General features: G+C 43.1%; 2 protein-coding genes across 4 annotated transcripts in view; one reads left to right on the top strand and one right to left on the bottom strand.

Annotated features, from left to right (window-relative positions):
• The window catches only part of ZXDC (ZXD family zinc finger C), a 65,715-nt gene that overhangs the window by 23,530 nt on the left and 17,596 nt on the right, over positions 1 to 24,589 (top strand). For 2 of the 3 annotated variants that reach the window (XM_090285883.1, XM_090285882.1), the window contains 3 exons: positions 16,843 to 17,012; positions 19,550 to 19,651; positions 20,809 to 21,249. In XM_090285883.1, the coding sequence (XP_090142009.1) occupies positions 16,843 to 17,012; positions 19,550 to 19,651; positions 20,809 to 20,895 (359 nt within the window). In that variant the 3' untranslated portion in view covers positions 20,896 to 21,249. Of the gene's footprint in view, positions 1 to 16,842; positions 17,013 to 19,549; positions 19,652 to 20,808; positions 21,250 to 24,589 lie in introns of those variants that run through there. The other variant, XR_016512734.1, reaches the window with a different exon arrangement.
• CFAP100 (cilia and flagella associated protein 100) overlaps positions 22,706 to 24,589 on the bottom strand; it is a 52,807-nt gene continuing 50,923 nt past the window's right edge. The window contains exons 16-17 of the mRNA XM_090285884.1: positions 23,941 to 24,034; positions 22,706 to 22,980 (exon numbers count right to left, since the gene is read on the bottom strand). Of these exons, the coding sequence (XP_090142010.1) occupies positions 22,867 to 22,980; positions 23,941 to 24,034 (208 nt within the window). The 3' untranslated portion in view covers positions 22,706 to 22,866. The remainder of the gene's footprint in view (positions 22,981 to 23,940; positions 24,035 to 24,589) is intronic.

The raw sequence follows: 24,589 nt of genomic DNA, 5'->3' as shown, positions 1-24,589 counted from the left end.
ATGAGACTTGGCGTAGGAACCTCTGGGACAATTTTAAACGTGCCAACATCTGAATCATAGGGGTACCAGAAGGAGAAGAGCAAGAGCAAGGAATTGAAAACTTATTTGAAAAAATAATTAAAGAAAACTTCCCTAATTTGGCAAAGGAAATAGACACACAAGTGCAGGAAGCATTGAGTCCTAAACAAGTTGGACCCAGAGAGGACCACACCAAGATACATCATAATTAAAATGCCAAAGGCTAAAGATAAAGAGAGAATCTTAAAAGCAGAAAGAGAAGAGAGTTACCCACAAAAGTTTCCATAAGACTGTTGATTTCTCAAAAGAAACTTTGCAGGATAGAAGGGACTGGCAAAAAGTATTCAAAATGACGAAAAGCAAGAACCGACAACCAAGATTACTCTATCCAGCAAAGCTGTCATTTAGAATGAAAGGGCAGATAAAGTGCTTCCCAGACAAGGTAAAGCTAAAGGAGTTCTTCATCACCAAGGCCTTATTATATGAAATATTAAAGGGACTTATTTAAAAAAAAGAAGATCAAAACTATTAACATTAAAATGACAAACTCAAAACTATCAACAACTAAATCTAAAAAAACAAAAATAACCTAAGCAAACAATTAGAACAGGAACAGAATCATAGATATGGAGATCATATGGAGGGTTGTCAGCGGAGAGGGGAAGGGGGAGAATGGGGGAAAAGGAACAGGGATTAAGAAACATAATTTGTAGGAACAAAATAGGGGGGGATGTTGAGAATAGTAAAGGAAATGGAGAAGCCAAAGAACTTACATGCACGACCCATGGGCATGAACTAAGGGGGGGTTGATTGCTAGAGGAAAGGGGGTATCAGGTAGAGGGGGGGGAAAGGGTGAGAATTTGGGACAACTGCCATAGCATAATCAATAAAAAAGTAAAAAAAGTAAAGAGAACCTTTTATTCTTGAAACCGATAGCAAAGTAAGCTTTAAAAAAGTGTAACCAATTTCAGAACAATAAACAGATGTCTATTTTTCTGCTCTCTAAGGGTAGGGGAAAGGAAAGAAGACAGTGCTTACTGGAGTAAACAGCAAAACACATTGCAGGGGAGTCATACTCATTTATAGTAAAAATGTAAGTGAATGTGACTCCCCTTTTTTTTGACTGAGTCAAAGAGTAGAGTCCCAGTTTTGTGTTTTTAGAAGAGGCATATTTTGGATGTAAATATTTAGGAATATTAAAATTAAGAAAACAAAAACAAACCAAATCACAAAGTAATACTACTAGTATTATTTTTTTTTAAATCCTCACCTGAGGATATGCTTATTTATTTTAAAGAGGGGAATGGAGGAAGAAAAAGAGAAAAACAACATTTGTTTTCCTCTCGTATGCTCCTCGACCAGAACTGAACCCAAAACATAGGTATGTGCCCTGACTGGGAGTGGAAGCCATGACTATATACTGCATGTGACTTTTGGTTTTCTGGACAGTGCTCCAACCAACTAAGCCACACTAGGGAGAGCAATACTACAGTATTAAAAGCATATAACTTAAAGAAGATTACTTGGGGCAGAGAAGATTTTCCCTGTTTTTGGTTGCTGTTCACATGCAGTCAACAGCAGAATTATAAGACTTGTGACCGTTTATGTGAATGTTTATATGAAGGTTTACACTATCAAACAGTAGAAAGTAACTAATGGAAATCTAGAATTGAATTTTAAAAATACCTAGCAACATCCAAGATGGTTAATTAACTCATTTGCAGACCAAGCAGAAAAAGATATGAAAGATGTTTACAGTGGGATTAATAAAGTTGATTCAGGAGCTCCTACTCCATGATCATGGAATATTAAACTGAACAAATTAGGCCATCGGGAAAAGCATTAGAAAGTCTTTAGGCAAAGGACCCCAGCCTGATGGTGTATATATTTGACCATAATGTGGTAAAATAGAAAGCAAAAATTACTTGGAAAACAAAACCTACCAAACTCTTGAGTAAAAGAATAAATAAAAGCTAATTACAAATGCTTATAGAAGAAGAAATGGATAGCTTTATGATTATAAATTTGAACTCTTAAGTAAGCAGCTTCTCTGTGCTTCAGTTTTCTATTTTGTAAAATGGTAATCGTCGTCGGCAGCCGTCCGTCTCGAGAGACGATGGTGTAGCTTCTTAAGAGTCTATCTGCACCGCCGAGAATGGCTGTGCAGTCCGACTCGGGAGTGACACGATATCTGTCTCCTCCCGTGTTGAATCGACATCTTGCGATGACGCTGGAGTGTCCTCTCCAGTGAAGCTGAAGCTACAGAGCCTGGGCAGGGTGATATGGAGGGTCTGCTGTTGCCCATGCAGCAGACCCCCCCTCTCTTCGCAGCTGAAGGGTCCAAGGGAAAGACGGAGTCAATACAGCTTGGCTTCAGGTGCGCCGCAGGAGTTGCCGGTGTTGACTACAACGTCGAACCGCCTTAGGGACTCCGGCTCCGGATTTTCTGTCGGGGTTTACTCCCTTAGCCTTTCCCCTGAAGAGGTATGCCGCAAGGCAGCGGAGGTTTTTTGGAGTCAGAGTTTTCCTTCTCTGATGTGCCCTGACTGGAAGATCGAACCAGCGACACTTAGCTCGCAGGCCGACGCTCAATAATAAAAGCAGCTATATTGGATTCTTGTGTGGGTTAAGTGAGATAATACAGATAAAGTACTTACATGCACTCCAGATCTCAGCTACTTACTGTTAAGGTGAAAGGTAAGGGATGTGGTTAAAGCCAGATGCAAGTTTATGCCGTGAATACCTTCTTGTTAAATAGAGTTAAGTGGAATAAATACTTCAAGGTGGAAGAAGAAGAAATCTAAGAATCAGAGCGAAACAAAACTTCTTTATGTGGACTTAGACCTCTAGCTTGTCAGTTTCTTCCTCTGAGCAGTTTCACCAAGGGAAAAAAAAAGGAAAGCATAAGTGAATTTCATAGATTCAAAGGAAAATATTATTGAAACTATATGATAATAAATTGGAGTGCTTGCAGCAAAATGCATATTTTCCAGGAAAACAAATTATTATTCAGAAATGATCAGTAACTGTGGATGAAGTTAGTATTTAAGAGTCTCTTGCTTGCTTGTTGGTTATATAGCTGCTTATTGTCCATGGTATATGTGTAATAGCCACTGTTCTAGAGCTTTGTGGAAAATGGGAAACTCCCCATGATCTGGGTACAAAGCTTGACAAGGTACCCCTTGAAAGGAGAGCTATACATTGATGATTATGAGAACTGATGGAAATGCTCTCAAAACACAGGATCTGGCAATAAATTTAATATTTTGGCAATGGGGCTTAGTTCTATAACTTGAGGATGAAGAACTTTATTATTTTTCTCAATAGATTCTGTATTTATTTTAAAAATTGATATCCATTACTGATGAAAATGGAATATAATAGTCTGAATCCCAAACCAAGAGCCAACATCATACTTAATGGTGAGTTCACAGGCATTCTACATGCATGCAATAATTATTTTTGTTACCATTACCCTTAGTATTCAATTTTTTTCTGGAGGTTCTTGGCATTAAGGAGGATATATATAATAACTTGGATATTATTTGATTGTTTATTAGAAAATTCAAAAGAATCAACTGAAAAATGATTAGAACTTAAAAGATATGTAAGTGGCCAGTTATAAAATAAATGTATAACCATCTAGAGTGTCCTGTGTGGCACCAGGAGCTAATTAGGAAATACAATGGAGAAAATGCTTCATTCACAATAGCAACAAAAATTACAAAATATCCAGGAGGAAATTTCACAGGTGGTCAGGACCTGAGTGGAGGAAACATAAAGCATGACTGAGAAAAAGAGACAGAGCTACTCCTTCCTTCTGATAGATATATCCCTGCTGAGTGCCTGAAACAACACAGATACCACTGGTTGCCTTCTGATTGGGGTGTAGGGTGGGATTGGAGCATCTGATATACAAGAAAAACAGTAAATCAGATCATAAATGTGAACAAAACAAGACAAGTAATCGTTGATGGTTTTCAGTTTTAAAAAGGTAGAGGCCTTACAGAAGGTAACACATGGAGGAGATGAGGAAGGGAGCTCCTGGACAGATCTGTGTGAAGGACTCCTGATGAGCGCCTGCGGCTGGAGGGTGCTATCATCGGAAAGGCCTTTATTGGCAGAGCCAGTCAGCCCAGAGGGAGACTTTTTGGGAAGTGGTCAGAGAACTGGTGGGAGGCAGGCTGTTCAGGGCCTTGAGGTCATTGTCAGAACTTTGGCTTTCACTCAGAGTCAGGTGGGGAAACATTGGAGGCATAATTAGAAAAATGACATGATGTTATTTAAGGGATCATTCTGGCTATTCTTCTGAAAAAAAAAGGTGGAGGGCAATGAGAGCAGGTAGAGGTTTCTTGTAGCCCTCCAGTAAGAAATGAGGGTATCTGAGATCAGAGTGGTCACTGAGCAGTGGGGAGAGTTGCTGACAGCTGTGGGTTTCGCAAGAGAAGTCATTGCAGACTTGCTAACTCTTCCCATGGTATTTTAATACAATTCCATTTGAAATTCCTGAGAGATATCAGAGCAATTGTATAAGAAACTATGAGCAAGGATTCCTAAGGAAACAGAGAGAAACTAGCATAGAGGATTTGCACTGTGGTTGTTATAAGGCATCTCACAAGCTGTAACAATTAAAACTGGTGGTGCTGGTACCCTGTAGGCAGACAGGACACCAGAGTGACACACACTGAGACACAGGCCTAAGACCACCCACCTCCTTATGTGTATAAAGGTGGCTTTTCCAATTGGCAAATGAACGATGGCCTTTTGGGAAAAAAAATACGAAAATTCCCTACAAGGTAAAGAATGAAGACGAGAGATGTAACATTTTTTTAAAAGCGTGGAAAGCTGTAATAATAGCCAACACTTTGTTCTCTTCTGTTTGCTTTATGTGTATTAGCTCATAATGAATCTTCAAATATAAGACTCTTATTACTGGACCTTTCTGTAACTGGGCCACCAAGGCCACTCTCCCCAGCTCACTCACTGCTCAGAGGGTACAGATGTCCATAGAGAAGCAGAGGCATGGGCCTTGAAGATCACTTAACATGAAAAGGTTTCTAAATGAGAAGAAACTGAAATGATAGGAAGGATGACCACTCCTGTAAAAAATGAATATGGGATATGAGCCAGCGCTGTGCAGAAGGCTGCTGACAAATGAGGAAGTGTCTCATCCAGTCAGCAGAATGTGCTTGGCCCTCACAGGTGAGGGAGGAAACCCAGAGCTTGCACAAATGTGCAGGGAGCCCATTCTCCTTTGCTGGTGAGAGCCTCAGTGCGGGTGCAGTGTGACATTTCTTGGGGTTGGGTGGGGGAGCAGTCACTTTATAATGTTTTCAAGAACCAGAGATTATGCATAATGATCAATCTTGCAATAATGTTTTTGGAATTTATCTCAAGAAAATATTCAGGTAAATGTACTTACTGTACATGTGCCAGCTGCAGCTCTGTGCACAAGTTATTAAATATAACTCAAAAGCTGCACCCTTTGTGTATATTTTTGCTAAGTCCATGTTTGTAAGAAAAGCTGTATATGTTGATAGACATGTTTGTGTATGTATTTATATAGAAACAGTAGAATTAATGTTAATGCAGGGATAGTGGCTTTTTGACCTAAGTTTATGGATTTTTAAATTATTTTTATTTTTTTCATTTAAAAATATAGTAATTGCGTAATTTAAAAATGAATATTAAGTCCCCCTCCCCACTTAAATACTAAGAACTAGAGCAGCTGTGCTTCCTGAATGGAGCACACAGTGGAAGTTTCTTAAGTTGTACCTGGCACACTTGGGAGGGCGCCCCAGATATCTTACCTATAAACTGAGATGTGTGGTCTAGAATCAGTTTCCCTTCCCATAAAGGAGTGGTGGGGGTGAAAGCAGTAGGAAACAGGCATCATGTGTCAGTGGTAGCTCTGTGGCTTCTTGACTTTAACACAGGTCGGCTTGTTCAATGCTAGAAGGTGGACATATTGGCAGAGGGTGAGGCGAGACTACTGTGCTTGGTGCTGCTGGTCAGTCCACACAGCTGGAATGTTGGAGTGAATAATTAGGTTTAATTAATCCCTGAAATTAGGTCAGTGATCTAATTTTTAAAACATATACATGTACTTTTTTTTTCACATTAAAACAAAACTCTTCGGGCATGTGAGTTACAAAGTTGCTCCTATTTCTTCCTGTTGCTGTTATGGATGAGGACAGAAGGACCACACTGAGGACAACAAGAGGAATGCCCTGGCGTGGCTTTCAGTTAACTAGGGAGTTAACAACAGCAGTTGTGATTTTCTTCTAGAGGAGAATTCTGGTCACCTTCACATGGACATTGGACCTGAAAGTCCAGTGTGGTTTGTGAACATGAGTGGTGTCATGAAGTGACCCCCCACCCCACCCTGCCCGTGGGTATGGGTGGGGAGTCTTGACTACAGCCATAGAAATACTGCTCTGGTGGTGTAGAAGAAAATGTGTCCGAATCACTCTGAGGGCTTCTCATACCCTATGGGCCTCATTTAGGCACCCTGGGACAGATGCGACCTGTCATGGGGGAGGAAAGTATATCCTGACATATAAGTATAAGTATAAGCTGACATAGCTAGAGATCTCCCAAAGCACGGTAAAAGGGTTTGGTGGCAGTGACCTTCCTGTTGTGGTGGAGAATTGTGACGCCTCTCTGTGACTAGGCTGTGAGTTGAGGTGTCCAGTTGATAGCCCTCTTTAGCAGGGCTCCAACTCTTATATGGAGGAGGCCTCAGTTTAACCAAAAAATATGATTGGGTTTGATACACATACAAGAGCTATGATGTACATGTAGATTTGGTCATGTGACTTGGTGGCATCACCAAGTGGCGGTGTTTGGGGATTCAGAGAACCAATTCTGGAGTCAGGAATGGGAGCTGAGGTCTGCTCCTGTGGTTGCAGTGGCCTTGGGCAAGTGTCCAGCCTCTGGCTGCAGCATCCTCCTCTGAAAGAGGGACAATGTGGGAGGTTTCCTTCTAGGTGGGTGTGAGAGTCACATGCAAGAATTCTTGCAAAACATTCAATCTAGGGCTGAAGAGAGTCCCAATGATAGGTTTAATTAAATTTATGTTTTGCTTATCATATCTCCTGTATATTCATTTAACATTTTTGTTGGAGCAGAACAAGGAAGACAGTGGCAGGGCTTTGTGTGTATGTGCTCTCAGGTCCTGGTCCTAAGAGCTCAGCTGACAGAATTAGATACCGTGACCTTGGGCAGAGTCCCTGCTCCATGTAGGCATGCCCTCCCTGCTCCCTGGAGCCTGATCCACTATTCTCTGCCAGATATGTGCTCTGGTGGTCCTGAGCTGCTGACGGTGCTTGGACACACACTGTCCTGCAGCCTGCCCCAGTTTCTGTCACTGAAAGCTCCTGTCCAGCCTTTCTATGTGCCATTTGACTTTCCCATCCTTGGAGACTTCTTCCCAGGCTCTCAGCGAGGGTTGGCCACGTTGACAGGAGACTAGGCAGAGGGAAGAGGAGGGAACCAGGCCCTTGTTTGTTTGTGCTCTGCTTTGGTAGGAGTTTTATGATAATGCCCATGTCTTTTGTGGTTTCAGTTCTTGCTAGGTGACCCCTGATATAATTCTGAATCTTGTGCACTGTCCCTCTTTTCGGACTCTAGTATGGTGGTGTCTTCCTGCTGTGCCTACCACGCTATTTGCTTGCTCCTGAGTGCACTATCATTGGTGTACCCCACTGTGTGCATGAAGTCCCTCTGGGTGCAATAAACTTGAGTTTTCCTGGGGTCCTGATGGGACTCTGATAAGTCCCCTAACTAAAAACAGTTTGTCAAGGGCAATCGACTGTGTTATGGCACTACAGTATCCCCAGACCTTGCTCAGATCTCTTGGCAATAACCCCCTCAGGGTTACCAGGGTGCCTTGTATTCCTTTGTCATTGTATTTTTATTGTGGGTTTGTCTGTATGTCCCTGAAAAACATGCATATCTGTACTTAGAATACACCAGCCATCAGAAGCTCCATGGTAAGGCTGATCATTATTAGCATGGTATCTAGTGTAGTGAACATTCAGTCAGTATTTATGGTAAGAATGTGAACAGGTTGCTGGTAACTGGACACATTCAAATAGGAGCCATTCAGTTAGCACACTCTAGTTCTAAACCTGACAGATATGACCACTAATTAAAGATCATTGTATCTAGTATTGTTCTGAGTTCCTTCCATTTGTTAGCACCTGTAGTCCTCAAAGTACCAGTACCCCATTTTCTGGATAAGGAACCTGAGGCCAGAGAGATGAACTTGATGGGAACTACATAGCTAGTAGCCAACTGGACCAGGAGTTGAACCCCAGGCAGACTGGCTCAGAGTCTTCACTGAGTCTGTCAGCTACACAGTACACATGGAAACTATTATCTTTAGGTAAAGTGGACGTGGAATTTCTAAGTAAATAAACTAGCACATGGACTCTGGGTCATTAGGGCTTGTCCAGGGTTCTGAGTGGGTGGGGTTAGGCAGTTGTCAGCATGATCTGCCACATCAGAAGACCAGAGGAAAACCACATTCTCTTCCCTGAGGTCAAAAACAGCAGCCAATAAATCTCATCACTGCTAATTTTTTAAAATCACAAACCTTAATCAACTAGGAACCAAAAACGTTTCTTTAATAATAGAGAGCAAGTCAGACTAACAGTGCCAGTGTGGAAAAGTGTTTATATTGTAGTCTGAAGAAGAGACAACCAAACCAACAATGCAACAATATTGGGTACTTTTTTAGAAAGTTTAGAGAAAAATAGGGAATCAAATAGAAAGGAAGCAGTGGTTATCAGTGACAACGATCAGGCTTAGAAAACTGAAGGGAATCGACTGAAGTAGAAAAGATAAATAGGCAGCTAAATGTATAATGAATATTTGCATCTGTTACATTAGTAGCTTTTCTCTTAAGAGTAATCAGAAAAAAAATAATGAAAAATAGATCTTATAATGGCAATAAAGATAATAAAGCATCTTGGGATCACCAGTAACAAATGTACACTGGGCCTGGATAAGGTCCTGCTTAAGGCCTACCATGAACTTTGGATGGAAACACTCAGGTCTTATTAATTTACATCTTTGTTCAATTCCTTTAAAATCCCAAAGGAACTTAAAAGAAAAAAAATACTGTCAGTTTTAAGTTTACCCAGAAGAATGATTTAGTGGATATATCCATGCAGGCTTTGAAAAAGAAACAGTGAGGTGGGGAGACTGCCGTGCTGATCTAGGCATGCTGAAGAATGTTGATGATGAAAGCTTGGCCTGTGCCCTGGAGGAGAGCTGGTCAGGACCAATGGGGACAGCTGGAGCGGGGCGCACAAGTCATAAAGTAAAGGACTAGTATTCAGTAAATGGTTCTGATAATGTTGGTTTACTCTTTAGAAAAACTAAAGGTTCATTTTTTACGCACTTTTTTTCTGTAGCTCCACCACCCAGACAAAACCACTTCCAACATTTTGATGTTAAAACGTTTTCCTACATTTATAAACTATACCTATTACTTAATTTTGACGAAATGACACGCATTTTTATCTGCTTTTTACTATTAATGTGAATATTTTTCATTATGAATAAATATATTTTATAGTGCATTTTTAAATATGTTTTATTATGCTGTTACAGTTGTCCCAATTTCTTTTCCCTCTGCTCCGCTCCACCCAGTGACCCCCCCCAGTTGTCCCCACCTCCTTAGTCCATGCCCATTGGTTATGCATATAGCTCTTCTCAACCTCTTTCTGTGTTCTCCACTCCCTCCTTCTGTGCTTCTTAATTCCTGTACGATCTCCCTCCCTTTCCCCTTTTCCCCCTTCCTGCTGACTTAGCCCCCAATATGTTCCCCATACCTATAACTTTTTTTCCACTCTCGTTGCCTACTTAGTTTGCCTTTGTTTCAATTCCCTAGCTTTTGTTGTTGGTTGTTGTGATGCAGTTTTCATTTTAATGTTCATAATTTTGATCCTCCTTCTTCTAAATCAGTCCCTTTAACATCTCATATAATAGTGGTTTGGATCTGATGAACTCCTTCAGTTTTATTTTGTCCTGGAAGCACTTTCTCTGCCCTTCTATTAAGAATGACAGTTTTGCTGGATAGAGTATTTGTGGCTGTAGGTTTTTGATTTTCATTACTTTGAATATTTCTTGCCAGTCCCTTCTTGCCTGCAGGGTCTCCTTTGAAAAATCAGCTGATAGTCTAATTGGGACCCCTTTGTACATAATTCTCTTCTCTATTGCTGCTTTTAAGAGTCTCTCTTTACCTTTAATTTTTGACAGTTTGATTATAATGTGTCTTGGTGTGGTTCTCCCGGGGTTCAGTTTTTCTGAAACTCTGTGCTTCCTGAACCTGTAAGTCTGTTTCCTTCCCCAAGTTTGGGAAGTTCTGTTCATTATTTTTCACATAATTTTTCAATTTCTAGTTCTTCTTTGCCCTCTAGCAATCCTATAATCCGAATGTTCGTTTGCTTATAGCTGTCCCAGGGGTTTCTGAGCCTCTCATTTCCCTCACTTTTTGTTTCCTCTTTCTGCACTGGTTGACTGTTTGTTCCTTCCCTATGTTCAGATTTGTTGATTTGATCTCTGGTCTTCATTTCCTCACCACTTGTCTTGTATGTGTTTTCATTTGTTTCAGTGTGACTAGCTTTCATTTCTTCCCCGTCTTGTTCCAAATCTTTTGTTAATTCTGTAAGCCACCTTATGACTATAGCTCTGAACTGAGCCTCAGAAAGATTTCTTATTTGCTCTTCGGTTAGGTCCCTCATCAGCTGCCTGATCAACTGCATCACTGGGATTTCAATCATGGTCTCTTTCATCCTGCCAGTTTTCTGTTTACCTTTGTTTCCTGGGTGGGCTGTAGGGGGCGGCACCCCGTGCACTCCTCACTACCCGGCAACTGTATCACCGCTCTGTGGTGCTTTGTGTGGGGGCGGGGGTCCAAGATGGATTTCTGCCATTACTCTCCGCTGAGAGACTAAGAGGCTCCTTCCCCACGGCCTCACCGTCCAAGGCAATGGGGGGTCTGCCTTCCCCAGCGTTTGAATCGCGAGCTGCCAGGTCTCAACTACAGCTGGGATTGCTCCCCTGGCATTTCTCGCAGTCCCGCTGCTATCCCTGCTGCTACCGCGGACAGCACAGCTGGACCTTTCCATCCCAATTCCCATTTTGCCCCTCCTACCCGTCCAGACGAGCACCGCTGGTTTATAACTTCATATGTTGGGCTTCCATGTAGTTTTATTTTCTGGAATTTATGGTTATCTTTGGTTTTGAGGTAGTTGTATTCCTACTTAGTTGTGGACGGAGACAGAGCGTGTCAGTCTAAGCCTCCATCTTGGCCGGAAGTCTTATAGTGCATTTTTTAAATAGCTATGTAGCTGGTCCTGGCCAGGTAGCTTAGCTGGTTAGAGTGTTGTCCTGATATGCCAAGGTTATGGGTTTGATCCTTGGTCAGGGCCCATACAAGAACCAACCAATAAATGCATAAATAAGTGTAACAACAAATCTCCCCTCCTCTGCACCCCCCTCTTCCTCTCTCTAAAATCAATCAATAAAAAATTATAAAAAAAAAAAAAGCTATGTAGGACTAAACACATCAGGAACTGAGAGAATTAAGCCTCAGTACCCTCCACTGTCCATGATATGAGTCAAATCTCCCATCCTCAGAATTGAGGAGAGTTACTCAAGTAGTTTGCTGTGTTCTGTTCTGTGGTTCAGTGAGGAAGTTATCAGACCCCTCACCCCTACACAACAGATTGGGGAAAGGGAGGCATCCGAGCCAGTGGTGTTTGGGCTAGAAGGCTGACTTAAGTGCTCTTGAGGCCCAAACCTCTTTCAGTGCACATCTCTCCCCAAGGGTGAGGATCATGAGTACTTGTGCTGCCACTGAACTCTTCTGTAGTTGTCAGCATAGTGGCATCTTCAGGAGGTCTCCACAGTGGCAGGGCTGGTATCTGTGCAGCATTTTGTCTGACTCAGGCTCTGTCCTACTGGCCTCATTTAATTCTCGTACTGGCTCTATGAGGTGATGTCCTGTTGTACTACTATCCTGGAGGACTCAGTGGGACCTCAGGTGACATGGCTGCATGATCCAGCTCACTTTGCCATTTAATATCCATAGGATTATCTTTCTAGATATCTGAAATTTCCTTGGTGGTAGGATTTATACTTCTTTCCCTACTCTTTAAAAGTTATCAAGCACAAATTAGTATTTTGGGTAAATGTTGGGAATACTGAAGCAATATTCATTTCAGTATGAAGATTACCTTGCTCTATAAGGGTCTGGAAATTGCCACCATAAGAAGGGAATTTTTCATTTTTTTGCGATTGGTTTATTAATTAACTGGGTCATGTTGCATTTAGTACCATGGCATTGTTCACTATTGAGCATTCGGCTGTGTGGTCATAGTGGGGTTCCATATAGGGACCACCTGTTTCCTTTAGCATGCTTTCAAGCATCCATAGATAGAGGGGCTTGCTTAACTAACTCAGGAAGTGTATAATTAATTTTTACTCACCTTAAATGTTGATGACACAATTCCAGATGGCAAGGTGTATCATTTGGGCTCATGTAACAAAATATTCTGTCCTAATAGCTCCAACAATAAAGGTGTTTTTTTCCTTCTCTTGAGCAGGGGGACTAGAAGCCGCCTGCTGGGCAGATGGATGCTTGGTGTGCCATGGGGGTCAGATACCCCCTGGTTCTTGCCGTTTCTTCTTGCAGCCTGTCATGGGAGCTGATGGGTAGTGTTCACCCTGGTTTCCAGGACCTTCGGAGTATGGGGAGACTTTCAAGTGGGAGGCAGGCATGGACATTTTAAAGGAATCAGCTTTCAGATTGTCATCTTCCAAATGTTATCATTTCTAAAGTTTAATTGCCTGAGAGAGAGTGCATCTGAGCCCAGAAGTTCTACAGGTTACCTTGTCCACCGTTCCTTTTACAGCTGCCCTTCTGCTTTCCAAAAGCATGTCCCTCAATCAGGCTTTTACAAGGGTGCATGATGTAGGGTGTGGAAAAAAGGAAACAATAATTTTCTAGAATACCAAACCCAAGACACTTTAGAATGCTAGTTTTAGAGCCAGTTTTCCCTTTCTTGTGAAGAGATCTTTTCACAGGTGAATGTTGAGGTGTTCTGAATGGAGATATATTGTATAGGGGGTCTTGCAGGGTGAGCAGTTTTCATTTAAAGCCCTCACCATTCCTAGTCCTCTACTGTTGTCATAAAATGAACTGTTTTTTAAGGAGAAAGTCCCCTGAAGGCAACAGCATTTAGCTATTCACATTTCATCCTTAGAATGTTATTAAGTAGAAAGAAGAATAACCTGGTGGTAGAGCAGTTCAAGTTATTGGCATTGATTGTTTTAAATGTAACTATGGTGTCTGCAGGATTACCAGATTTTCAGACACTGGATTGATGGTACAGACTGAAATCATAGAAAATTTCTATGATTTTCAGATTGTATATTGACAGAGTAGTTAAAACCAATTTAGCTTTTGATATATCCCAAAATATTCTAGTTATAGTCAATCTTATTTCCTGTTATAAAATTAATGCCTTTACAATCATATTCTAGTTACTGACTAGTTTTTTTAGCAGTGCATGTTTGTCTTTCATTAAATATAAAGAAAATGTGTAATCATGGCATCTAGCAAAATTAGTGGAGTTTATTTCTGGTTTTGTGCACATGATTTTTTACTTAATTTTCTCATAGTTGAATAGCATACAAGATAGCACATGTTTAGTGAAGGAATGCAGGCTTTGAAAACTACCTTCTGCATCATAGACTTAGACTGTGACCCACACTGTTGGCATTGAATCATTACAGAATAAGTGAGTAATAGATAAGGTTTATCTTGTTTTTTGTTATAAAATTAGATGATAAATATTATATATGCATCATTTAAATCTTTCCTGGTTCTAAAAGTAAGTTGAAAAGATACGGTATTTGTTGCCTTCTTTTAATTTATTCCATAATGTTCCTTGAAACATGTTTTAATATGTTTATTTGAATTAAAAAATGAAGTTGGACCTTTTATCAGAAATAAGCCAACCATCCTGATAGTGATGACTAACTATGCATTTTGGGCTTCATGACACACACAGTGCCCCTATGCTGAATGAGCTGAGTCTGCAGCTGAAAAGTAGTGATGAAATTCTATTTATTTATTTATTTTTAAAGATTTTATTTATTTTTAGAGGGAAAGGGAGACAGAGAAGGAGAGAAACATCAATGTGTGAGAGAAACATCAGTTGGTTGCCTCTCACCCCCAACTGGGGACCTGGCCCACAACCCAGGCATGTGCCCTGACTGGGAATTGAACTGGCAACCCTTCCATTTGCAGGCTGGCGCTTAATCCACTAAGTCACATCAGCCAGGGCTAATGAAATTATATTTAAAACTATATTTAATTATATTTAAAATTATATTTTATTTTTCAAATAGTTTCTAATTTGCAAAAAAAATGTGCTGACAATGTCTCAGTCTAGCAATAAGTAATAGCTACACACAGTCACATGTACCCTAGCCAGAGTGGTTGGTTGTGTGGGAACCTGGTGGTTCTTGGCAGTAGTCTGTGTGGAAAGCAGTCGCGTTCACTCTTCTTGATACATTTTCAGTACAGTTTTGCTTTTACTATTTTATAATTATCTGTCAAAGTTTTTATATTATTTGGATTTGGTTTGCATTATTAATAATTGCAATGGTAACTCAATTTTTCAGATGAAGAATTTTAACTCCTAGAAAGAATATTTAAATATATTTTTAAAATAAAATTTAAATTTATGTATATATTTTTACTGTAAGGAAATATAGGGTAGGTCATAAAAGACCTCCAAGCATAACAGCACATTCAGGTAAAATTCCAGAGGTGAGTAGAATTAATATACACATTCCAGAAGAACAGGGTATGATGTAGAATTTCTAACTGTTAGAGAAGAGAGAGTGAAGTTTACACCCTAGCGCCTCACCTCACCTTCTCATACTAGTCCCAGCCCTGCTGTGTCGTCTGAAAGCCAGTAGAGCAGTGGTTCTCAACCTGTGGGTCACGACCCCTTTTGGGGTCGAACAACCCTTTCACAGGGGTCGCCTAAGACCATTGGAAAACACATATATAATTATATATTGTTTTTGTGATTAATCACTATGCTTTAGTTGTGGTTGGGGGTCACCACAACATGAGGAATGGTATTAAAGGGTCGCGGCATTAGGAAGGTTAAGAACCACTGCAGTAGAGCAATTTAGAGAGACATGGAGACAAGCCAGAGCTCAGGTGGTGGGGGTTATTGGGTTCCCTGAGGCAAAGAACAGAAAAGGAAGTGGTCAAAGGTGTAATGGAATTGCACTTCCCTCTAGCAAAAGGGGCACTGAATCTGCTTTTTGGGGAACTGAGACTTGCCATCTGAAGTTCTTAGTACCTACACTTTAAATATAAAGAATTCCTTGGGCACCAAGGAAGAAAATAATAGGTTGTGTGCAGGAAGATGCACTGCAGTTAGCAGTGCCCCTCACCCTGGAGCTATGAGTATCAAGTAGCAAGGGTAGGGAGATGTGATCCAAGAATTTCATACCAGCCAGGGTGGCTGGCAAATACAGAGGGCAGGAAAGCTCTTAGGACACACGGGACTGTGAGAGATACGGGGAACATTTGGAGTGAGATCCAGCCTCTCATGAGATAAGCAGAGTGAGGAAGCAACAGGCACTGTGCTTACAGAGAGGAGATAGTACAGCTCTGGAGCTGGGACCTCTGGGCTTGTGTGGCATCAAAATCTTAAGGTAAAATCTACTATAACAAAGACAGTTCATCTTGTATAGCAGAGTCAACCATTGCTGTTTAAAACAGAAACTGAAGTTCCTAAAACTTAAAGAACCTAACCTCACCATTTTCCATCTTTTTTTTCTTTTAAATTTAGATTAAGTTAGAAATTTCCATGAAGAAATAATTTTCTAGTTTAGCAAGTCCTTCAGTTTACTTTGTTTCTTTTCACTTTTTAAAATTCAACAAAATTATGTTTATTTGGAATAACTTGTTTGCTATTCATTATTAAATTGTCTTTATGAAGCCATTTATATACACGTGTCCAGCTATGTCTGGACATAGCAGTAATAGTACCTAAAATTACTTGGCACATACTATCCTAAACTTGTTATCACTTATTTATTTATTTAGTCCTCCCAAAACTTTGAGGAAGGGACTATAAATACTAAGGCTGGAGCTTACGTTACTTGTCCAACGTCAGATCAATTGGGGAGCCAGGGATTGAATAGACTTGGTGTCTGCTTCTGGGATTTTCTGCTGCTCACAAACCATATGTCAGAAAAACCCTGAGTGTCAGGATTTTTCTTTCTTCTTTGGACTTAATTTTTTAAAAAGTCTTTATGACACCAATGAAGTGGTGGTTTTGGGGAAGAAAGCTGGACAGAAATAGCCTAAAGGATATGGCAGCCATTTATGAAGTGCTGAAATAAGTACCCAGGGGTGGGATGCAGTGACCTTCTTTCTTTCCTCCTTCCTTTTCCATGATTCTGCTGCTCCAGATTGGTTTTGCTCAGAGATGTGCATGCCTGGAGCTGTTGGAGTTGGAGGGTATGGAAGAGTTTCTGCCCTCAAGAAATGGGCAGCTGGGGTCTGATTGCTGTCCACCCAAAAGACATGTATGATCAGTATGTTTTTTTTCACCTCTTAACCTTGTGACAGTCCCTGTTAAGGAATTTTAATTCTGCAGGGCTGTGCAGAATGACAGGTAATGGGAAGGCTGTCCCCACCACAGTGTGGCCTCTGTGAAGGCAAGCACCTGGACAGTATGTTGTGCCACACATTGTTGGTTTGTTTCATTTTAGGAACCTCAGGGTCTACTCAGAGAAAAATGAGAGGTGGCACGGTCACTCCTACTCACTTGTATGTGAGCCAGAGCGGTTGGTTATGTGGGAACCTGGTGGTGCCTGGCGGAGGTCTGCCAGGACCAGCTCCAGCAGCCGGAGTGCAGTGTGTTCAGGCCCACTCACTACAGGTAAGAGCTATCGAGCTGGGAGGAGACAGGCCACAGAGGTGTCCAGGCAAGAGCTGTGGGCAAGGCCTCAGGCCTTATATCTCTGAGTGTACTTTCCTTTCAGTGAATAGCCCTGCCCCCGACTTGCTTCTGAATTGTTCCAAGTCCTGTTTTATAATCCTGAATATTGTCTCCATAACTGCAGCTTCTCCTTTCTTCCCATCCATAGTACTACATTTGTTCAAGCTTTTATCTTCATTAGGATTGATGTGTCAGTGTCAAAACTCTGTGTGTGCCTGGTCCTCCCCCCTCCCTATGTGGTCTGCTGTACTTCTGTTAGAAGTCCTGTCAGGTGTAGAAATGTGCCTGCTCCATCCCAAGGCCCCCTATAGCCATCTTAAAACTGCTTGGGCTGCCTGAGGCTGGCCACATACAGGCACTACACCACTGTGGACGCCTTATGGTGCCTGGCTCCTCACACTGCCTGCCTCACCCCAGACCCTACTTCTCTTTTCAGGACTGGGGTGAAGGGGATTCCCCAGGCTGCATTGGTCACTCTCATCTCAGGACTACTTGTAGCACACCAGAGGATATAGCCTTTATATAGTCAACTTGTAGCTTTTTCTTTTCTTTTCTTTTTTTTTTTCTTATTTAACAACCCCTCAAGGGTAGGGCCAGCCATTTCTTAGATTGTGCCCAGGGTCCAGCAGACTGTCTGCAGCTGGCAGCCACTCCATGAACACTCACTGGACATATTCACCTCCATACCTCTGTGTACACTTTTATTTCCAGTCTTATTTTTGAGGGGCCAGAAGAGGGAAGTAAGGTAATTTGGGTTTTAGGACAGAAGAGATTTAAAAGTTGAGGATACATTCTTCTGACTTGACCTGATCACATGCTGCCTGTTCAATGAGCCGTCTTCTGTGTCCTGGGTATTCTGGGGCCTAAGAGCATCCTGTGGCCAGAGAGGCACTATTAAGAGATGCCATAGGACATCTGAGTCCTGAGCTGATCTGGAAGAGGGAGGAGGGTTGTCCCATCTGTGGGATCTGTAGTCCTGGGACAGGCTTATGAAAGAGATAGGACTACATTGGCTGTGAAGAGTTTGTAGGTTTCAGATAAGTGAGAGGCAGGAATGCCCAGGCCAGAGCCTGGGGAGGGCCTGGAAGATGGGCCTGGTGAACGGCTATGGTGTTGTAAACCAGAAGCTGATGTGAGAATTTCATGGGAGTGGGACTTGTCTACAGAGAGGTGAAAGATTCTCCCAGGATAGAGGTAGTAGAAGTAGGGTGTGTGAGGGGGACTAGCCCAAACCTTCTGAATGTAGTCAAGGCTGGTAGGTCAGAAGTGAAGAAGGCAGAACTCACATTTCTCAGTGGTGCCGAGAAGCTGGTACCACTGGCAGAACAGGAGCTAGTTGGAAAAGGAGTAGTGGCTATTTTTCTTTTCTTTTTTAAAAAAATTTTTAATTGTATTTTTTCAATTAGCTATGAGTCGGTCTCTGTTTTGCTTGTTAGTTTGCTCATTAGATTCCACATATGAGTGAAATCATCTGGTATTTGTCTTACTCTGACTGGCTTATTTCACTTAGCTTAATGTTCTCCAGGTTCATCCATGCTGTTGCAAAGGGTAATAATTTTTTTCTTTTTTATGGCCTATTGGTGTAGCTGCTGTGGAAAGCAGTGGCTATTTTTCTAAGAGACCAAATTAAAGATGCCAGCATTGAGGTAGAGAAACCTGGGTTTTTAATGCTTTGTCTTTCCCTAACCAGCTAGTGTAGTCTTAGGTGAGTTAAGCACTCTGGACCTCTGTTTTATCATAAGTAAAATGGGAATGATAGTGCTCAGTGCTTGACACAGAAGGTTCTTGAGGCTGTGGAAGGAATGAGGAATGCTAATAGTGGCAGTGGCACCAGGATTTGAGTGGTAGGGGCTGTGGATGGCCATGGGCTGAGTGTGCAGATGAAAGGTGAAGTGTTAAGCAGTGTCCTTTTTCTGAGTTGGATGATTAGAGGCCTGGTAGCCTACCCCTTGAAAAGATCTTCCATCTCTCTGGTCCCTTTCAGCTTGACTGAGGGCTGGGTCTAGTGCAGAGATGAGCCTGCCTGTGTGGTCTGAGAAGACTGCTGGAGATCAGTGAGGACACAAAGGGTGGGATGCCAGGAGTCTCCGCCAGAGTTCCAGAACAACCCACAGGAGAGAAATTGGCATTTGAACTGAGGGGAGGAATGTGAATGTGGGAGAGTATGGAGAAGTTCCAGAAGAAGGGCTTGGGAGGGAGGAACAGCTGGACAGTGGGTGCTTCAGGCCCAGCTTAGCCCACTGGACCTTTGGCAGAGATCAAGGTGACACAGTGAGGACCAGAAGGAGGGGCCAGCAGCTGGCAGCCTCTGATGCCAATTATTACTGAGTTCTTAGGCTTCACCTGGGTCCAGGTGGTGCCTTACCTGGAATACAATGGGTGGAACCGGTTCTGCTATGTATCATAGTGAGATCTCAGGCTGATGTAGGGAATGCTGTCATGCCTGGTTAATAAAACGTGTGCTGTTGCCTCCCCAGGGTGATCCCTCAGGTGACGGAGTCTTGCCATTGGTGCTCAGCCCGCAGCCTTCTACCTTCCACCCCATGTTTGCCATCAGTTTACCCATCTATGTCCTCCAGGTCTGATGCTTTACAGCTCTTTGGGTCTGTTAGTAAGACTATCGTGAAGCGTCCAGCGTCTGAGGTTGGTCGTGGAGGTGGGCCTCAGGTGGAGATTCCTTGGGTTGGTTGCCAGCATATTTGCTGCTTTCTACAAAAGGTGGTAAATAGCCAAGAGATAAAGGCTAAGTAAGACTGAAGCTCGCATTTGCTGTCATTGTAGCTCCTAGTTGTCAATAAGGCGAAAATACTTTTAAAAATATTTTATATATAGAAATTTTAGTCACTTTCTTCTGTGGGAAGTTAGTTTTTAACCTGTGGGAAAATAGACCCAGACAAATTACAGAGTTTGCTTAAGTAGTTAAGCTGGGGATAGGTGGCTGTGGATAATTTAGATATAAAATAATGAAAGTAGCATATTAAATTTCTAACATTAGGCTTAAGTATACATATTTAAAAATCCATACAAATAGTAATTTTAGTTTTCTTGTATTCAAATTTGGTTATTAAACATTTTCCTTAATGTCAAAAATAAATATTGAATAAAGCACTGGTATGAGGTGGGGATGGGTGTGGGGGCTCCCAGACTGCTAGGGTGGGGGTAGATTGGAGGATGGTTTGGTACCACCTATCCAGAAAGCTTCATTAGTATCTGCTGCATTTTGCCTGGTGTTCCCACTCACAAGATCACTCCTAAAGAAATCAGGTAGGACACAAGTAGCCAAAAGCTGGTCATCGTGGCCCCTCTAATGATGTAGAAATGTTTCTCTAGCAGGAAGAGGTGTATTAGATGGGTGATGATGGTGTAGCTGGAGGCCTGGTCAGCCACCAATGATGCAGATGGACACCTAGTAACTAGGAAAGGTGCTTCCCACATATGAAATGGACGAAGAGAGTTACAGGTTAAACAAGGACAGTCTTATATTTGAGAAAACCTGTTACACAGTATTGAGTTTATTTATCCTTATTTATTTATTTTCAAAGAACATGTTTAAAAATAAGGGGAAAACAGGTTCTTTTTAATTGAAGAAAGTCAGGAGCACCCTATTGGCTGACCCTGCAGGTTATGCTACCAGTTGGTGAGTGGTGGTGAGGCTGCCTTCTATGAGGTGGTCCTGCACCGCCTCAGCCCTCCAGTCTGTCCCCCCCCCACCTCATTACTCTGCTTGGTTTTGCAGGAGGTGCTTCCTGCAGCTGGAGGGGCTGTTGGGCCTGAGGATACGCACTGCATAGGCAGCACAATCAACCTGCAGGACCTGCAGTGAAAGCAGCACTCTGCCTGGGAGACCCGAGGGCGATGCCTCCAGTCTGTATCCCTGCGGGACTGTTACGTGGTCTTGCAGGCCTGGGTGAGAACCCACTTGCTTTCTGCTCAGAAGGCCAGCCTAGTTCTTCAAAAACACTTACTGAAAATGTTTTTCTTACATTCTATCAGGAACCAGTTGGGGCTATACTATCTGAAACTGCCTTGTCTAAGCAAAGCGCTTCAGTGAAGCAAGGATTGCCTTCCTAGCAAAGCACGCACCTCTTCAGTACTTGCCTGTGTACACTCATCACTTGTCCCATTTGATCTGAGCCATGGAGCACCAGTTGCATTAAAAAAAAAAAAAAAAAAAAAAAAAAAAAAAAGACTTGCAGGAAATAGGGTACAAGTTCCCCAGTCAAATACAACTTTATCTGTAGTAAAGCTAAATGGGGTCTTTCAGCTTTGGTGTTTCAACATTTGCCCTGAGAGAGATCTAAAAACCCCATTTTCCCTTTCTGAGAGCTGTGTAACAGGCTGTTTCGCAATACCTTGGATGGTGTTTATAGTTGGGTTTTGTCACACTGTGGGGAAGAAATGGGCTTGTTATAGGAAGACAAATTTTAATCCATGTTCTGGCAGACAAGGCAGGCTGCTGTGTGAGAGGAAAAGATTGAGGGTGAAGTGGGCCCCCTGCAGAGCCTTATTTTTAGCTCATAATTTAGGGATGGTGGAGTTAAAACATTCAAAATAATTTTTCTAAATTCTGTATTTGGGTACTAACATTTAATAGTAATTTGACAATGGTTTATAAGGTAATATTCGATTACTATAAATTATGTGCAGGACTATAATGATGGCATTTGCATGTTTTTGTTGAGATTGAAGATGTGCTATCACATGTCACCATATATTTGTATAGAGTAAGTTCTGTATTGCAAAAGGAGATGAGCTGATAACTTTGCACATACTTATTTGTTAATTGGTTAGTACTACACTGGACATGGTCACTCAGAAATGCTGTGTTTGCCTTGTGCCTTTTGAAGTGTGTGTTTATTCAGCTGCTATTTTGGTTCTCAGACTTGGAATCTTCCAAACTCTGCCCATTCTTTGTTTTCTGTGTTTCTTGAATTTTTGGACTTGGGCTTTTGGGAGTGACCCCAGCATTTGATTGTGATTCCTCTCTGTCTGGTTCTGGGTGCCATCTGCTCCTGCTCAATGCTTTTCCACCCAAAGGAATTTAGGCCCTATCTATAAAGTGTGTATACAGAACTCCGTGCTGTGTCACAAACTAAAGTTCTGTGCCCATTTGGCTCAGCTTCTGGCTCCTCCAGAAATCCCCTCCCTCTCAAAGAAGCCAGACCTGTCTGTCAAGGGTGATCATACCGCACTGGTCTCCCAAAGCAAGATGTATTGCTGGACCTTTCTCCTGCACATCTCCAGTGAATGTCCACTACAAAGTGATTGATACTGGCTGTCAGTTTTTCTGGGCACTGAGGTTCCCTGTTGGCAATGGACCCAGTTCCTAGTTCAAATGAATAAAAGTTTTTGTATAGTTACACACTGAAGGTTTCGCTTGGCTTAAATTAAGAAATCCTGTGTATAGTGTTGTAATCACTTTTACCTCTAGGCAGTAGTAATAACCCTTTTTTATCTTTATGTTGGGGCTAGCCCCATGCTACACCCCAGTGTAGAATTGGCTTTTGTCTCTCAGAGCACTTGTTTCAGATGGGAGCCAAGATGGGCTCCTTTCCTCAAACATTTACTTAGGGTTAAATGGTTAAATAGGAGTGCTGGCATTTGGAAATAGGGTCTGCCTCCTTAAACAGGCTTTAGACAACAGAGAGTCCTGGGGTTTATTTCATATGAGTAAAGAAACATACAGCAGACCATGAGGGGCACAACAATGGCTACATCCGGGCTCTGACACAGCCCTGTTCACTTCCTGCTGCCATCTTTCCTGTGCTGTCAGCCAGACCAGCCCCCATGAAGCCTAGGCAAAGAAGAACAGGTGCTCCTCCTTTTCCTTGTCCAGCAGCTCATGCTCAGGCTCTTCCTTCGTTTTTAGGGCCGGGGGTCGGGAGCGGCATACCAGCCTTCTGCCTCTCTGCAGAGGTAATGGACTCAGTGACCCTTTGCTGGTGGCTTCAGTACAGCAGAGGTGCCGCATAGATGCTGAGAGGTCACACTCCTGCCAGGAGGCTGGGAGCTGGACCTGTGGTGCCCTGTGGATCATCTCAGCCTCTGGTCACTCCTGGTCACCCCGCAGCTGACCAGCTCCCTTCCCAGCTCCTTCTTGCATAGCCCTCAGTTGCTGAGCTCACTCAGCAGTGTGTCTAGCACTAAAGCCTATGCTCTGAGGCCCCAGCCCCTAGATGTCTCGGGGTGGTGGTGGGGGGAATACCTGAAAACACAGATGGGAAATAACTCTTGCTGTGGCAATTATTGGGGGACCCTGCAGTGTCTTCCGTTCTCCATGGGACAGAGTGGAGAGTGTTGGTGTATTCCAGGGGAAGTCCATCGGCCTTGTTTATTCGTTATGGGCCATGTTCAGGCTCAGTTCTGCATTAGAGACCATGCCTCCTGCGCTAGGGCCAGAGGCAAGTGGCTAGTTCTGCCCATTTGCTGTGGGGTTGGAGGCCTTGGGGCACAGCAATCAGGAGGACCCTAGTGACAGGTGGTGAACGTGGCCTGAGGTATAGGTTGTGTAGTGGGACTCTGGACAGCTGTTTGTGCTAGCTGTCTGAGCTGAGGGCCTACACCTGGGCAGGGCTAAGAGGGCAGGACCAGGCCAGTCACTGACCAGGAGTGTGTGCAGGAGGGCTGGCAGCACCAGGCGAGGGCTTCTGGAGGAAGGGGAAGGCAGCCCTGAGGGGTAGTAGGCCCAGGAATGGGAGACACTGCTCTACCCAGGCCTTGCTCTTATGGCCCCAGGACCACTGCAACAGCATCTGCAAAGGATTTGGTGAACCAGACTCGGCTGCAGGCCCTCTTTTCCTCCCAGCCCCACTGTGCCTGGTTGTGGGACCCTTCCCCAGCAGTAGCTCCCCAGGACCACGCTGCCCACCTTCTTCTTGATCTCAGCCTGGGCCCGGGCTTGGGCCCGTTGCAGACGCTCCTCTTGCAGCTGCTTCTGCATCTTAGCTTTTTCTTCCCAGAGTCTGGATGGTGGCGGCAAGAGATGGATTAAGGACTAGAGGGCCAGAGGAAACTGCCAGATTCCCTTCCCAGCTCCTTCCTATACAGCCCTCAGGCCATGGCCCACCAGCTTCTGAGAAAAATTCCCACTTCTGTCCACCCTTCACTTCCAAGACAGGGCTTTGGTTCTGCCCCTGGTCCTTGGCGGGCAAGGGGGTGGGGCATCCCAGCTCTGAGCTTCTCTGGGAGATAATCTAAGGGCCATCATTTCATACTGTCAGGAAGCCCAGGTTCCTAGATCTTTATCCCCAGTCACTAATGTGCCTAGGGCTCTGTCATCATCACCCTTGAAGGCCCAGACCCCAGCAAGTTTAGTAGCCTTGTCTCCTTCCTGCTGATACTTCTCAAACCTTTGCCCAGTGTCTGCCTTGACAGGGTACCAGAAGAAGAGCCCTGTGCTCATGGGAGAGACAGATGGCTATGTCTCAGGGCTCTGCACAGGAGCGAATGAACCATAGGCCTGAGGAGTCATGGCCTCCAGAACTCAACTGCACCCCACTGACCTATGGGGAGTTCCC

The sequence above is a fragment of the Furipterus horrens genome, unplaced genomic scaffold (assembly GCF_987537825.1).
Source record: "Furipterus horrens unplaced genomic scaffold, mFurHor1.1.pri manual_scaffold_8, whole genome shotgun sequence".
In the NCBI taxonomy this organism is placed as follows: domain Eukaryota; kingdom Metazoa; phylum Chordata; class Mammalia; order Chiroptera; family Furipteridae; genus Furipterus; species Furipterus horrens.
This window is presented reverse-complemented; position numbering and strand designations above follow the sequence as displayed.